We start from the raw sequence: 13,861 nt of genomic DNA, 5'->3' as shown, positions 1-13,861 counted from the left end.
TGATAAATGGTGTAATAACAACTGAGAAATCACTACAGCAACCACACGATGCGCCGGTGATTGTGCAACAGGTAAAAAATAAATAATAGTTCATCGTCTTCAGTGAGGATACTGTTGCTTAGAAAAATTCTTCTTTGTTTTGATATGATTTTCACTACTTCCAGACATATAAATGTATAAAACATAAAAACATTTAATGAAGCTCTTTTCAATGCATTAGGCATTTTAGGATTTCACAAAACAATCTTTTCAAACAACTATTGTATAAACATTTATATTTGTTTCAAGCCTATTGACATGATGTTCCTGAAAGCCAAGAATACACCCTTTCCAATAACAAAAACAATGATAGTGTAGAAGGTAAATTCTTCATAGAGAACTTTGACAAAGATACAGTAATTTTTGGGTTTTCAGCAATTACATGAACAAATTGCGACTGGAAATGGGAACGCCAAAGTTTAAAATTTTTCTAATTACAGATTTAATGGAATTATAGAATGTTTTGCGGTATAATATGAAACCTTAGATCTTTATCTTTAAATTTACATATGTTTTTCTTCAAACAAAGTAAAAATAGACTTGCTGTGAGAGATTATATTACACCATAGGTAATGTGTCAAAAATAGCTTAGTGCCATTTGAAAATGTACTTAATGTGTCAATAATCGCATAAAGCCAGTTGCAGGGTTCACCATACCAAATTCAAAAAACCAAAAATACAAAATTATAAAAATGAAATCATGTTCTATAACTCCCTTATTCTTTCATTTAATTCTGAAAAATATATTAGTTATAAAAATTAGTTAGATTATACTTTGTAATTAATTGCTTTTTCCTCAAATACTTGCAAAATTCTATAAAAAGTTAGCAATTTATGCATATAGCCTTTATAAATGAGCAAGGCACTTAGAATTGTTAATTTTTTTATTAATATTTACTTTAGTGCAATCTTTAACATCTTTTCATACTTTTTATGAGACTGTGATGAAACAAGGTCTTTCAGTGCAGTATGATGTATTCCCCAAAACAGTCCAAATTAAATGTCATTGTTGCTGTATTACTCTTATGAGTAATTTCCACATTCAGTATATTCCCTATTAATTGACTACCTACGGGACTGAAGCTTGATCAAATAAGGAAAGAGTCACTTAAATGAAGATTACAACTATACAATCCATAGGGTATAAAATATAATTAGCCTAATGGTTATAGCCATTAATGTTGGTTTCATAATTCTACAAATTCTACATAATTTAACTCAACTTGTGCAAACTAAAATACACTCACAAATCTTTCACAACAAACTATATTACAGTACTGATTTGTTATGCACAAAAGATAACTCAGAACGAAGGTAGTAGAAAAATTGACTTTTTCATTTATGTTGCTCTGAATGTGGCTGAAAACAGATATCCAGGAAAGGTGGTAGATAAACCGATGGAAGGTTGATCCATGGGCGGCTGCTTTAATTACTTTGTTTACACTTTATTGTATTTAAGAGAGGTTGGTAATTGCACAGGTTGCATCACTGTCAGCCCACTGAGATATTTTATTATATAGACTGATTAAAAAAATGTATCGCCCTTTTTATTAGAGATGAGCCAATACAAAATATATATAATACATTGATTCTAAGTTCAATACAAATTCCTGTCTAAATAAATAACCAATAACCGACTTAAATAGAAACTAAAGAAATTAGACACCAGACTGGAAGAAATAATCCTCTTCTTCATCATAATAAAGACATTTAAAAGAACACTCTCCATGAAGAAGAGAAATATCCTTTCGGTTTAGTAAAGGCAAGTACTCTTCCTGTCCTATCCAAATTCTCATCTTAAAACCTGGCTTTTTGCTCTCTTTAGCCCTTTGAGTACCAGACCAAGGTTTTTCTTTGTGACTGAAGAATACCGGCGGCTTTTACTCAGGGATTACCAAACAAAATCAGGCTCTTTTGAAATTGTTGTGCACTATTTTATATTTTTTCCTACAGCTCTTATTTTTTGGTAAAAATGAATTGTTTTTTTTTTACTTAACTGGCTCATAAATACTGTCTGTTACAGCAAACATGGATCTTTTAAAATCTTATAAAACAAATGTAAAAATTAAAAGTAATAATAAAAATTGTATTACCCAAACATTTTTTCCTTTTGAGTAAAAATAAAATTCTTTACAAAACTTCCAGATGCAAACTGTTTTATTGTACCAAAATCTACACATAAAACTGTACACAATAATACTTTTTTTTAATTTTACAATAAAAATACAATTACTATATGACACTTTCTCTTCAGACACAGACAGACAGCTGTTTCTGTGTTACAGCATACTCAGTTGAAGATTGTACACATTGCAGCCAACTGAGTGTCATCCAAGCCAGTGTACGAAACTTAACTTAACTACTGAAACGTTCCTGGCTTAGACTTATATCTGAGAGACTTACTCTAATAGTCAATCTCTTAATAGGATAATTAGTTGAATTTGGTAATCTATTTACTTGTTTTCATACAGAAAATACAACAATAATATGTTTTAGCAAATGGTAATTTGCGTATTTCTGATTATTTAGTTCTTATCCATGAATAATATGTAGCAGACACGGATATGCATGATCATAAATATATAAAATACGGAATGTAATCAAAAGATTATTTTAAAAGTACTTTAGTTAATTTAGCTATTTATGTTTTCCCATACAGACATTATAACATTAACTTGTTTCAGTGATCAGTAATTTGTATACTCCCAATAAGTTGTTGTCTGCAAATAGGTTTATTTGGAGATTCAGTGAGTTTGAGATTCAGCTCCAACACATCACTAGTGATGATATTGTAAAATTGTGACTGTCCAAGTGTATTATATGCACTTCTGATGATTTTATTCATTATTTTGTAACAAAATACTTTGAAAATATTGAAATTGGAATCAAGTGAAAAAAATGCAGTATCGAGAATTGTCCAGGCCTTGATACCATCAAGAATCGAATGTAGGAATCAACCCACTGAGTCACTAATATTAGTCAATATTATTACTATTGGTATTTTTTGAACCATAGAACAACATCTGACAATAATATTTTTAGTTGTGAAATATATTGAGAACTATTTTAAGTTATACTGAACATATAGAATGGAAGGTTTTAAGAAGTTTGTAATGTTATTTTTAGAGGTCCCCAAACTGACTAATTAAATGATTGTGACAAATGAACAGTTACTTTATAGACTTGGTGAAAGACAATTCTCATGGAATTTATTTACATGTAATTAATACCTCAAAAACAGTTTGAGATTAAAAGAGTTATTAATTACAAAATGTTATAACCATTCCAGAACATTTTTATTTTATTCCTAGGTTCATAAATAATAAAGTTGTGAATTTAAAAAAAAAATTGAATTGCTATTTTAACGATACGGCATATCTAGATGGCAAGAGTGCAATCAAAAATGAAAGTCCTGCCCTCGCAAATCACCCAAAACAGATCTGCCAGTATATGGTGAGATCAGGGTTAAAATTTCATAACAAATATGAGTATATCTTACCTTGTTAAAAAAGCCCTCGCTGACACCATCTCTGTAAAAGATTAACCTTGTTGGTGGTTCTCCATTCTTCTTTGTATAGAAACGAATCTTTTTCCTGACAATAGCCCTTAGATCTAAGATGACCTCTTGGTTTGGGGGCTGGAGACGCCAGCACATACTGTACTGAAATGCCCTTCTGTCATGACTTGCTGTAACCTAAAAAAGTAATAACAAAGTACAATACACACAATACTCTAAATTTGTAATTTCGTAAAGAGTGTCAATAGGGGTAAATCATCTTACTTTACTGAATTTTAATCTTTTTGGTTTGTTTTAATATCACCTTCCTCGGGACATGCAAGTCTATTATTTGTCAAACAGTTGTTATAAATTAGTTATAACTCTTGAAATGAAGTGTTCTATGTTCCTGAGTATTGGTAGGCTGAGACAAATAAATGCTTAGGAATCAACAAGTATTAATATACACTCTAATATAGCTAAGTAGGGTAAAACAATTATAAATTAACAAGACAAACTCTGCCCTACTGCTTGCCACCCCACCATGCTAGACTCCCCCTCTTCCTCACTCTTTACTAGATAAGCATCTGGCATGGAGCAGACAAATGGACAATGGATAGGCATGTCGAGCCACTGGTTTGATCAGTGATAGATGTGGTCTAGACCCCCTCCTCCACATGTCGTCAGACAGATATAGATTATTTGTGCTTGAGATTACAACCTGATCAGAGTTACTCATAGGAGTCATAATGAGCCACTGCTGACTGCCTATGTTTCAGCCATCTGAGAAGTAGGTGTAAATACTTGTCTAAGGCCTGCTAACTCGACTACATGAAGTATATCAGTTCGGTGATCCTACCCAATCCTCAAGCTTTCTGGAGTTATATCCAGTAGTAATAAGCTCCAGTTGGTGCCAACCAGTCTCAAATGAAATTATTAGCTTGTTCACAGACTATTTTAATAGAATTTACTCTTCTTCGCCTTCTCATTGTTTAGTCTACGACTTCCAGACCTCTGCCAACGTAAGCAGGTGCAAAATAAGATGAAGGTTTGGTCCCGACGACATCCCTCCTTCGTTATCAGGGCATGCAGTGATCTTCTTGTTCTGTACATCACCTATCACCTACCTTTTCAATTTGTCTCTTAGATCTGAAGTTTTCCTGATTGCTTCAAAGCCCGATATGTGGTTGGTTCCTTATTATAGTATAAGAATATGGGCAATATAACATCTTAAAGGCCAATTTTCATCTCCTTGTCTTGGTCTAAGGTCTTCGAGGGACTTGTGATGGATTTTCTTGCTCTGGCATTTATCAGATCCTCACAGATAGGCAGCATGGTTTCAGGTCAGGAAAATCCAAAAGGACCAATCTACACTTGTTGTAGAGGAATATGTTTATTCTGCCTTTAAGGAAGAAAATGAAATGAAATGAAATAAACATGATAGCATAGTTGTCATATTCTTTGTAGATAGTACAGTTTTGTTGCAAAACGAGACACTGATGCATGTTAGACTGATTGCATGTCATTACCATTTCTCATAGTTGTTCATTGCGATTCAGCTAACAGTGATAGCAGCTTTATTTGATCTTGGTACGTTTCCATTTCTGTAAGTACCATCTTGTATGTGCATGTTATATCCTGGATATAAATAGTTCACGTAACCATATGTGTCAGATAAATAAATATATAATGCTACAGTAGGAGCCTCGAAAGAGTGCAGTTGGTGGCGACATATAGAATGGACAGGCTCAAGCAGCATTACCACACAATACGCCTATTGCCCGGCACGGCATGCAGCAGCCAACTCTAGCCTTTGACACAATTAAACTGTACTAACTAGCATAAAGGTCAAAACTAACAAAAATGAAAAAAAGCATTTCATACTATCACAGTTTGCAACGTTTTTACAAACTAAGTAACAAACGCAGTAAATATAAATCGTACTAATTGATGTGAAACAGTTAGTCAGTGTACTTCTTCATTTACCGTACAATATAACAAATTTTTAAAATAAGATGATTTAGACCTATATTATAAAATTGTTTGAATGATTATTAAAACATTGTAATTTTTTTAAATAATATATTACACTGCTTTACTAAAAATTGTACATTAAATGCATTGTAGATTCAAAATTAAAATAATATAATTGCGTTTTTTTTTTTTAATTATCAAACAATCACATATACAGCAAAATAATTACGTTAAAGAGCATGAATCACTTATTAATATTCTTTTAAATAATACATGCGTACTAGAAATCAGGAACTCACAAGTTTCAACAGACACTGATGGGTAGAGGGAGAAAAGGGTTATTTCCTAGAAACGGCATGATTCTAGTGCTACCACTACTGACTAGCTGGCATGGCTTCTGTTCACATGTATTTCACCTGTTGCCTCCATTCTTTTGACTCATCTGGCATCACTTATTTATATATTACTATCAGTTACCCGCGGCTTCACATGCAATTTCAATTTGAAAACAGGAAAACTATGAGCATTTCTTTTTAAATGGCAATTCAAACAATGCTGAGATAAGTGATATTCACTGAAAAATATTTCAATCTCTTGATCCATTATAGATTTAAGTTTAGAAATACGTTTTTTATAAAAACTCCAATATTTCATGATATTTTATTGAATAGCTCCAATGATTTCAGTAACAATGAGTACTCTTTCAGTACTATTTTAGACCAATGAGGAGAAATCCTAGGTAAGTCCTTAGCTTTTATGACCTTTTAACACAATAATGATGGCATTATAATGTAGTTCATTAAAATCCCAATAACAACAAACCCAGACAAAGAGAAGCTTCTGAATGTAACATGACATTTGTAAAGTGTAACTAACTTAGACAGATGAATAATAACAAACATATACTATCGCCTGTTTAAATGTGTATACGCCTTTTTCATGTTCAGGTACAGTTTTGTCAAAATGTATGAAATCTAACAAATAGAAATGTTGTACAGTGATTTATAACCAGTATAAGACTTTATCCTAGCAGATTTATTTACATATTACAGTAGAGTCCCGATAGTTCGAGTCTCGATAGTCCGAGGTTCCGTTAAATCCGAGCCAACAATGTAAAAAAATAAAATGTGAATATTGACATATTTGTACAACACACTCGAGCGCATGTCTGTAAACTGAGTGCTAGGCTACTTGGAGAAGCCGGCAGCCTGACTCATCAGTGCCACTTCATTTGCACCGCCCCACCCCCACCCTATTGTCAAGGCCACGGAACATCGCGCCCCGTATTGTCTAAAAATAAATCAGTCCGTTGCTCATCACGTTCCACTGCGGTAACGGTTGTTCTAGATTACGATCGCAGTGCGCTTACCCGTCTGTTATTTACAACGTACAGTACTTGTTGTGTAAATATTAAGTTTTAGTAAAAAAGTATTTTTTGAAGTGTTTATGTGTTCATTGTACAGTGAACTATGAGTTCAAAAAGTAAAAGAAAGTTTGTACCGATAAAAACAAAACTAGAAGCTCTTAAAAGATAAAGGTGAAACGTTAAAAAAATTGGCTGCCGAGTACGGAGTTGGTGAAGTGAACAGTTGGTGACTGGCGAAAGGAATCGTGATAAAATTGAAAAATTTGCATCAGAAAAGTGCACGGAAAAAGTGTACTAATGAGCGGAAGTCTATGAAGAAAGCAGAGTATGAAAAAACTAGCGAGGCCCTATTTTTATGGTTTTGTCAACAAAGAAACAAAGGTTATCCTATTTCCGGACCTATTTTACAGGAAAAAGGCATTGTACTTTCGCAATGAAATCAATGAAGGTGAGGAAGATTTTACGGGCAAGTGTAGGATGGCTTGACCGTTGGAAAAAACGTTATGGCGTGAGGCAGTTAGAAATTTGTGGGGAGAAACTTTCGGCGGGATTCCGAGGCAGTTGTTCAGTTCTGTGAAAAGTTAAAAAAATCTTATAAAAGTGAAAATTTAACACCTGATCAGATTTACAACTGTGATGAAACTGGTTTGAATTTTAAAACTTTGCCATCAAAAACTCTAGCTTCACGGGAGGAAAAAGCTGCTCCGGGTCACAAAAAAAGCAAAGAGAGACTGACTGTGCTAACCGCTTCAAACGCGTCGGGAAGCCATAAATTAAAACTAACTGTCATTGGCAAGTCTGCTAAGCCTCGTGCGTTTAAAAACATGTTCTATTTCAACGCTTCCAGCAACTTATACAAACCAAATAACGCATGGATGGACAAACAAATTTTTTAAAAACTGGTTTTTTAGTGAATTTGTTCCTGAAACCAAAAAAGTTTTTGAAGAAAAGCAACCTACCCTCTAAAGCCATCTTAACACTTGATAACGCAGGATCACACCCAGATGAAGGGGAAACTGCAATGCGATGGCATACGCACGATGTTTTTGCCACCGAACGTGACCAGCCTCATTCAGCCTATGGACCAAGGTGTACTTGAAACTTTGAAAAAAAGTATACAGACGCCGTTTGTTGCAATCAATGTTTCAAACAATTGAAGGAGAGGCAACCATAAAAGATTTCCTGAAAAAAGTCACAAATCAAGGATGTTATTTATTGGATCGCTGAAGCTTGGAGCAAAATTAAACCAGAAACAATCCAGAAATCATGGAAGAAAATCGGAGTGTGTAAAATTGAAAATGATGATGAAGATGACGATCTACCGTTAATAAATTTAATAAACAGACTTCCTGGTTGCAATGGGACAAATCAAACTGATATTGGAGAGTGGATGAGTAGGGATGAACAGTTAGAGACAACAGACGACACCATAGTTGAGATGGTCACAGACATGACAGCTGACGGGAGTGACGAAGAGAAGAAAGTGTGCAGGAGACAGACCCGGCAATGACTCACAGCGACGGCTATGCGGCACTGAATGCGGCCCTGCGCTACGTAGAGCAGCAAGCAGAGGCGACAGCGGCAGACACGTTATTGCTTCGGCGGTGGAGAGACATGGCTGCCCGCAAACGCTGCAGTGTGGTGAAACAAAAAACTCTAGACAGTTTTTTTAAGTAAACATTGCATCTTTGGACCTCTGTAAGTAATTTCTTACTGCTGGTATTTGTAATAAAAGCATATTTCTTTTGTTTGCCTTCAGTTCTAATTATAACCCAATTTTTCTCAAAGTGTTCCGTATAATTCGAGTTCTTCACAATTCGAGGTACATTCGGTCCCATTCACCTCGGATTACCGGGACTCTACTGTACATAGTTTTTCTTCTACAGAATAACTTGAAGTTAGGTTATAATAAAAAAACACAATTTTAACTCTAGAAGTGGCAGGCGCCAGATATACGGTGCAGTTAGCCGTCGTCTCTAAGTGGCAGCACCGGAATTCCAGCCCAATTACGTTGCGTCACATTACACGTTATTTTTGAAGGAGTAAATATAATCTGATTGTGATAAAAATAATATATTTGGAAAGATGAAGAATCATACTTTACAATAATAGCGTATATACTATTTATAGATATCCTCTATGGATATAAATAAACAGTTGTGCAGCAGACATCTGGCCCGCCCATGCAGTTGTGACTGACGGTGGTTGTTACTGCACATCATTGTTTACTTTCTTATGTTGTTCCAAGTACATAGTTTGGAGTTTATTTTAGCTAGCTATTACTAATGAGCTAAATAATAGTTTTTTACACATATTTTTTTGTAAATAATTTGTGATAAAATTAGTGAAAACTTTAGAGATAGATCAAGTGACTTGAGAGAACTGCTAGTGGGTGAACATGTTCCAAGTGATGAAGGGGAGGAATCTGACTTCAATGTTGATTATCGAGGTGATTTTAGAGATAGTTTAACGTTTTTTTATACATAATATTTTATATATATATTTGTAGAAAAAGGCCAACATATTAATATGAATTAACTATATTTCGCATTACGCTTCTTCAGGTCAAAACAACATAACGAAACACATAAAATAATTTAAAACATACATGTAAACAGATATATATATATATCAACTAAAACATATATATCTATATATATATGTTTTAGTTGATTTATAACCAAAATGATTCATAAAAATGGTTTTAGGGCATTGAATACATTATATGTCAATATGTATAAATTATTGGCTTTATGTCTTACCCCTGTGCATCAAAAATAAGTGCCTTGGTACATTTCTTAAAAAAGTGTAAATATGGATTTTTAAAGTTATAAACTATATATTTCTGATATCACCAATAAATTCCAGATACAATTGATTATATTAGAATTGTTTTTTTATGTGCTTGAAGTAAAGTAGAAAACGGAATCCGAGGACAAAACTTTATTTTTTTACTTTTTATAATCTTTTTGCCGCATCAAAAAAGTTATAACAAGAAAAAAATTTGTTTTTCTGTGTTCTTTTATGAAAAAAATTATGTATAATATGTTAAGTTTGGAGCATTAGTTGACATAGTAATATAAATTATAAAAACACACAAAACTGTTGGCCTAAAACACCCTACCACTACAGAGAATTTATAATGCCACCTCTAGGGTTAAATTTACTGAATGAAATTTAGCTTAGGTTGTAGCTACTTGTCAAGCTATTAATTAACGTTAATTTCATAAAATAATCTTGTTCTTTTTATATTGCAGTATGTATATAATACTTGGAACACGGCCATTAGGAATAATAAAAATTGATATTTTATTTGACCAGTGACTTAATGTGCATATAATTTATACAAGTTCTGTGAACAAGAAACTTACGGCAGCTACAGATGGGATATTCATCTGGTCAGGGGATGGGTGTGTAACATCTGCCCCCAACAGCATAACTCCTTTACAAAGTTTAGCTACTGAACTGTAACAGAGGAGCAACACAATATTAATACCCAACATTGATCTAACTGCAGCTACAGCTTAAGTATGCTTCTAATCAGGGGAAGAGTAAGTGACATCTGCCCCCAACAGCATAACTCCTTTACAAAGTTTAGCTACTGAACTGTAACAGAGGAGCAACACAATATTAATACCCAACATTGATCTAACTGCAGCTACAGCTTAAGTATGCTTCTAATCAGGGGAAGAGTAAGTGACATCTGCCCCCAACAGCATAACTCCTTTACAAAGTTTAGCTACTGAACTGTAACAGAGGAGCAACACAATATTAATACCCAACATTGATCTAACTGCAGCTACAGCTTAAGTATGCTTCTAATCAGGGGAAGAGTAAGTGACATCTGCCCCCATCAACATGACTCCTTTACAAAGTTTAGCTACTGAACTGTAACAGAGGAGCAACACAATATTAATACCCAACATTGATCTAACTGCAGCTACAGCTTAAGTATGCTTCTAATCAGGGGAAGAGTAAGTGACATCTGCCCCCATCAACATGACTCCTTTACAAAGTTTAGCTACTGAACTGTAACAGAGGAGCAACACAATATTAATACCCAACATTGATCTAACTGCAGCTACAGCTTAAGTATGCTTCTAATCAGGGGAAGAGTAAGTGACATCTGCCCCCATCAACATGACTCCTTTACAAAGTTTAGCTACTGAACTGTAACAGAGGAGCAACACAATATTAATACCCAACATTGATCTAACTGCAGCTACAGCTTAAGTATGCTTCTAATCAGGGGAAGAGTAAGTGACATCTGCCCCCAACAGCATAACTCCTTTACAAAGTTTAGCTACTGAACTGTAACAGAAGAACAACAGCAATGTTTAAACTAATATTAACCCAGCACTTTCTCAAGGTGGTGAAATAGGTTTAAGGTCAAGTTAATAGTTTTTTTTTAGTTTTTTTTTTTTAATTTTTTTTTAATCACAGCTCTTAAAGATAACTTTCCTTAATACAAGGAAAATTGATAACATGTTTTTTATCACTCCACATGGAATTATATATTTTTGTAGGAATTATGTATCATTTTGTAAAGATATCCAAGGAAAATCAGCTGAAGAACTTTTTTTGTACAATCACATATGTGAATTAATACTTTAGAGAATAACCTGTTAACAAAATGTTATAACATAAGAAAAAAACATTTTAAAATTAAATATAATTGAACCCCTTTAGTGCTGAGGTTCATTGTGAGTAATGGTTCATACTTGAGTGAGAAGTGTTGTCACCATGGCACTACAAATTTGTTGCAATATATTATCGCTTTTAATGTTTCAGCATGCTTGCTAAGAGAATCCAAACCACGTTTATAATTCTTCCCAGTCTCTTAACTGGTATAGCTGGGTCATACCAATTGCATTTTTGTCAAGTTTGTTTTGTTATGATTAGTGCCGACTGAATGTTTAATTTATTACAGTTTTCAAATTGGGCAATGTTGGAATATTTCAATACTACTTCATCCAAACAAAATATTTTGTGTTCACAACATAAGCACATTATTGACGAGAAATTTGTCATAAATAAATTTGAAGCAAGGTTTTCTTAGCTTTTGTAACTTGTTATCTCTAGAATTGTCTCTTTAACTCTCTAACTGATGACCAACAGCACAGACGTTCATCAATACCGCTTGTGAACTGATAAAAGACAGCACAGTCGTCGGTCAACTTTCTGCTATTATTACGCGAAAACCGTTGAAATTATGAAGACATAACTTGCACAAGTCGAATCTTCTACTCATAAATACCAGTTCATTTTATATAGTTTATATTTGTAATATTACTCGTTGTCAGCTGATATTGATCCAAATGCTGCACTGCATACAGCTGATGGACTGTGCAGTATGCAGTTGGTGATTCGCTACACGGCCTTGATGTTCTTTGTTGCTACTGTTGCTAGGTTATTATGTAGGCTAGTTGTTTATAATTTTTGTTATAATTTATATACATAAATTAAATTTTGTATAAATGGCAACAGTCTAATTTAATTTTTTCAATAAACATTGAATCACAAAAATTAAATTATAATGGTAGCATATTCACCCGGAAAGTGAGAGATCCGGGTTCGAGTCCCGGTGGAGCAAGTACTTTTTGTGATTCAATGTTTATTGAAAAAATTTAATTAGGCTATTGCCATTTATACAAAATTTAATTAATGTAAACAAAAGTCGTTTGACAGGTATTTGGTCTTCCGATCATATGTTAGTTTAGTTATTTAAATGCATATATGTGACAGATACAGCCAAATAGAATATAATTGAATCGTAAAAAGTAAGGGCTCTATGGTGTAATGGTAGCACATTCATGAGAGATCCGGGTTCGAGTCCCGGTAGAGCAAGTACTTTTTGTGATTCAACGTTTATTGAAAAAATTATATAAATATATAATTAATTACTTAGCATTTACCACATTTTTTTTAATATCCTAAAAATATGGTGCGCAAAGACAAAAAAAACCAGTATGTTATTCTTGAAGTTTCTTATTATCAGTCGGAGGGTTAAGAATGCCACTGATTTTAATTACAGTGAAAAGTGAGTTGCATAGTTTATACTATATTGTGATAGATTATAAACATATTTTGTACGTATTAGAGAATATAAAGCAATGTTTAGAAGAACATCATTGGAATCATTTGCAAAATTGCCCACTTGCGTAAAATTTGTAGCCTGGCAACAACAAAATGTCAACTTTTTTTGTTTCTTTCTCTAATACATAATATAATATTTTTTGTAAAGTTAAATAGAACATGACTTTTTAAAGAATATAAACATTTATAGGCATATCAATAATCTTAAACCCTTGTAATGTATGTCCACAATTTTTTGGATAGCCAACTTCATTAAGCCTTTTAATACTGGACCCGTTTTTTATATTATGAAAAATCTAATGTTATAGAGCAGGTGTCATGTTAAAAATGTCAGCCCTAATCAATCAATTCTTTTTTGTACAAAGCGTTAGACACAATACTATTTTTGATAATAATAATTTGAATAAACAATAATAATACAGGGTGGCGCAAAAGTCACTGGACAGTTGGTTAAAAGAAGAAAAACATAACAGCAAGACGTAGTACGATAGTTTTCGTCCGTGATGTTGGTATTAATAAATGTTGGTAATTATGCCTTTTTAAGTTGACAATACAATGCAATGAAACACACAACAACAGTGAGTTCATCTGTGACACGTGTTTAAAAGCTGTAGTCCCAGAATTATTATTATTCTAATAGAATTTATGTTAAACATTAGTCATAATGTTAACGAAAGAAGAAAGGATTTTCACGTTAAAAACATTTTATAAAAGTGGTGCTACTGCAGTTGTTAATGAATGGGGAATACACTTTAGATCAAAACCACCGTCTAGACAAACAGTGTACAACATACGAGATAGATTTGAACAACATGGATCTGTTATGGATGCACCGAGGTCAGGCCGCCCAACAACAGTCTCAACTGATGACAATTTATTGCAGGTATGTT

At 33.4% G+C, this 13,861-nt stretch overlaps 1 protein-coding gene across 1 annotated transcript in view; it reads right to left on the bottom strand.

Moving 5' to 3' along the window:
- LOC124357292 (protein argonaute-2-like) overlaps positions 1-13,861 on the bottom strand; it is an 88,696-nt gene that overhangs the window by 11,239 nt on the left and 63,596 nt on the right. Inside the window, exons 14-15 of the mRNA XM_046808951.1 lie at positions 10,247-10,340; positions 3,539-3,733 (exon numbers count right to left, since the gene is read on the bottom strand). Coding sequence (XP_046664907.1) covers positions 3,539-3,733; positions 10,247-10,340 — 289 coding nt within the window. The remainder of the gene's footprint in view (positions 1-3,538; positions 3,734-10,246; positions 10,341-13,861) is intronic.

This window comes from Homalodisca vitripennis, chromosome 3 (genome assembly GCF_021130785.1).
Source record: "Homalodisca vitripennis isolate AUS2020 chromosome 3, UT_GWSS_2.1, whole genome shotgun sequence".
Classification (NCBI taxonomy): Eukaryota; Metazoa; Arthropoda; class Insecta; order Hemiptera; family Cicadellidae; genus Homalodisca; species Homalodisca vitripennis.
The sequence above is the reverse complement of the archived record's forward strand: the minus strand, read 5'-3'. Positions and strand labels throughout refer to the sequence as shown.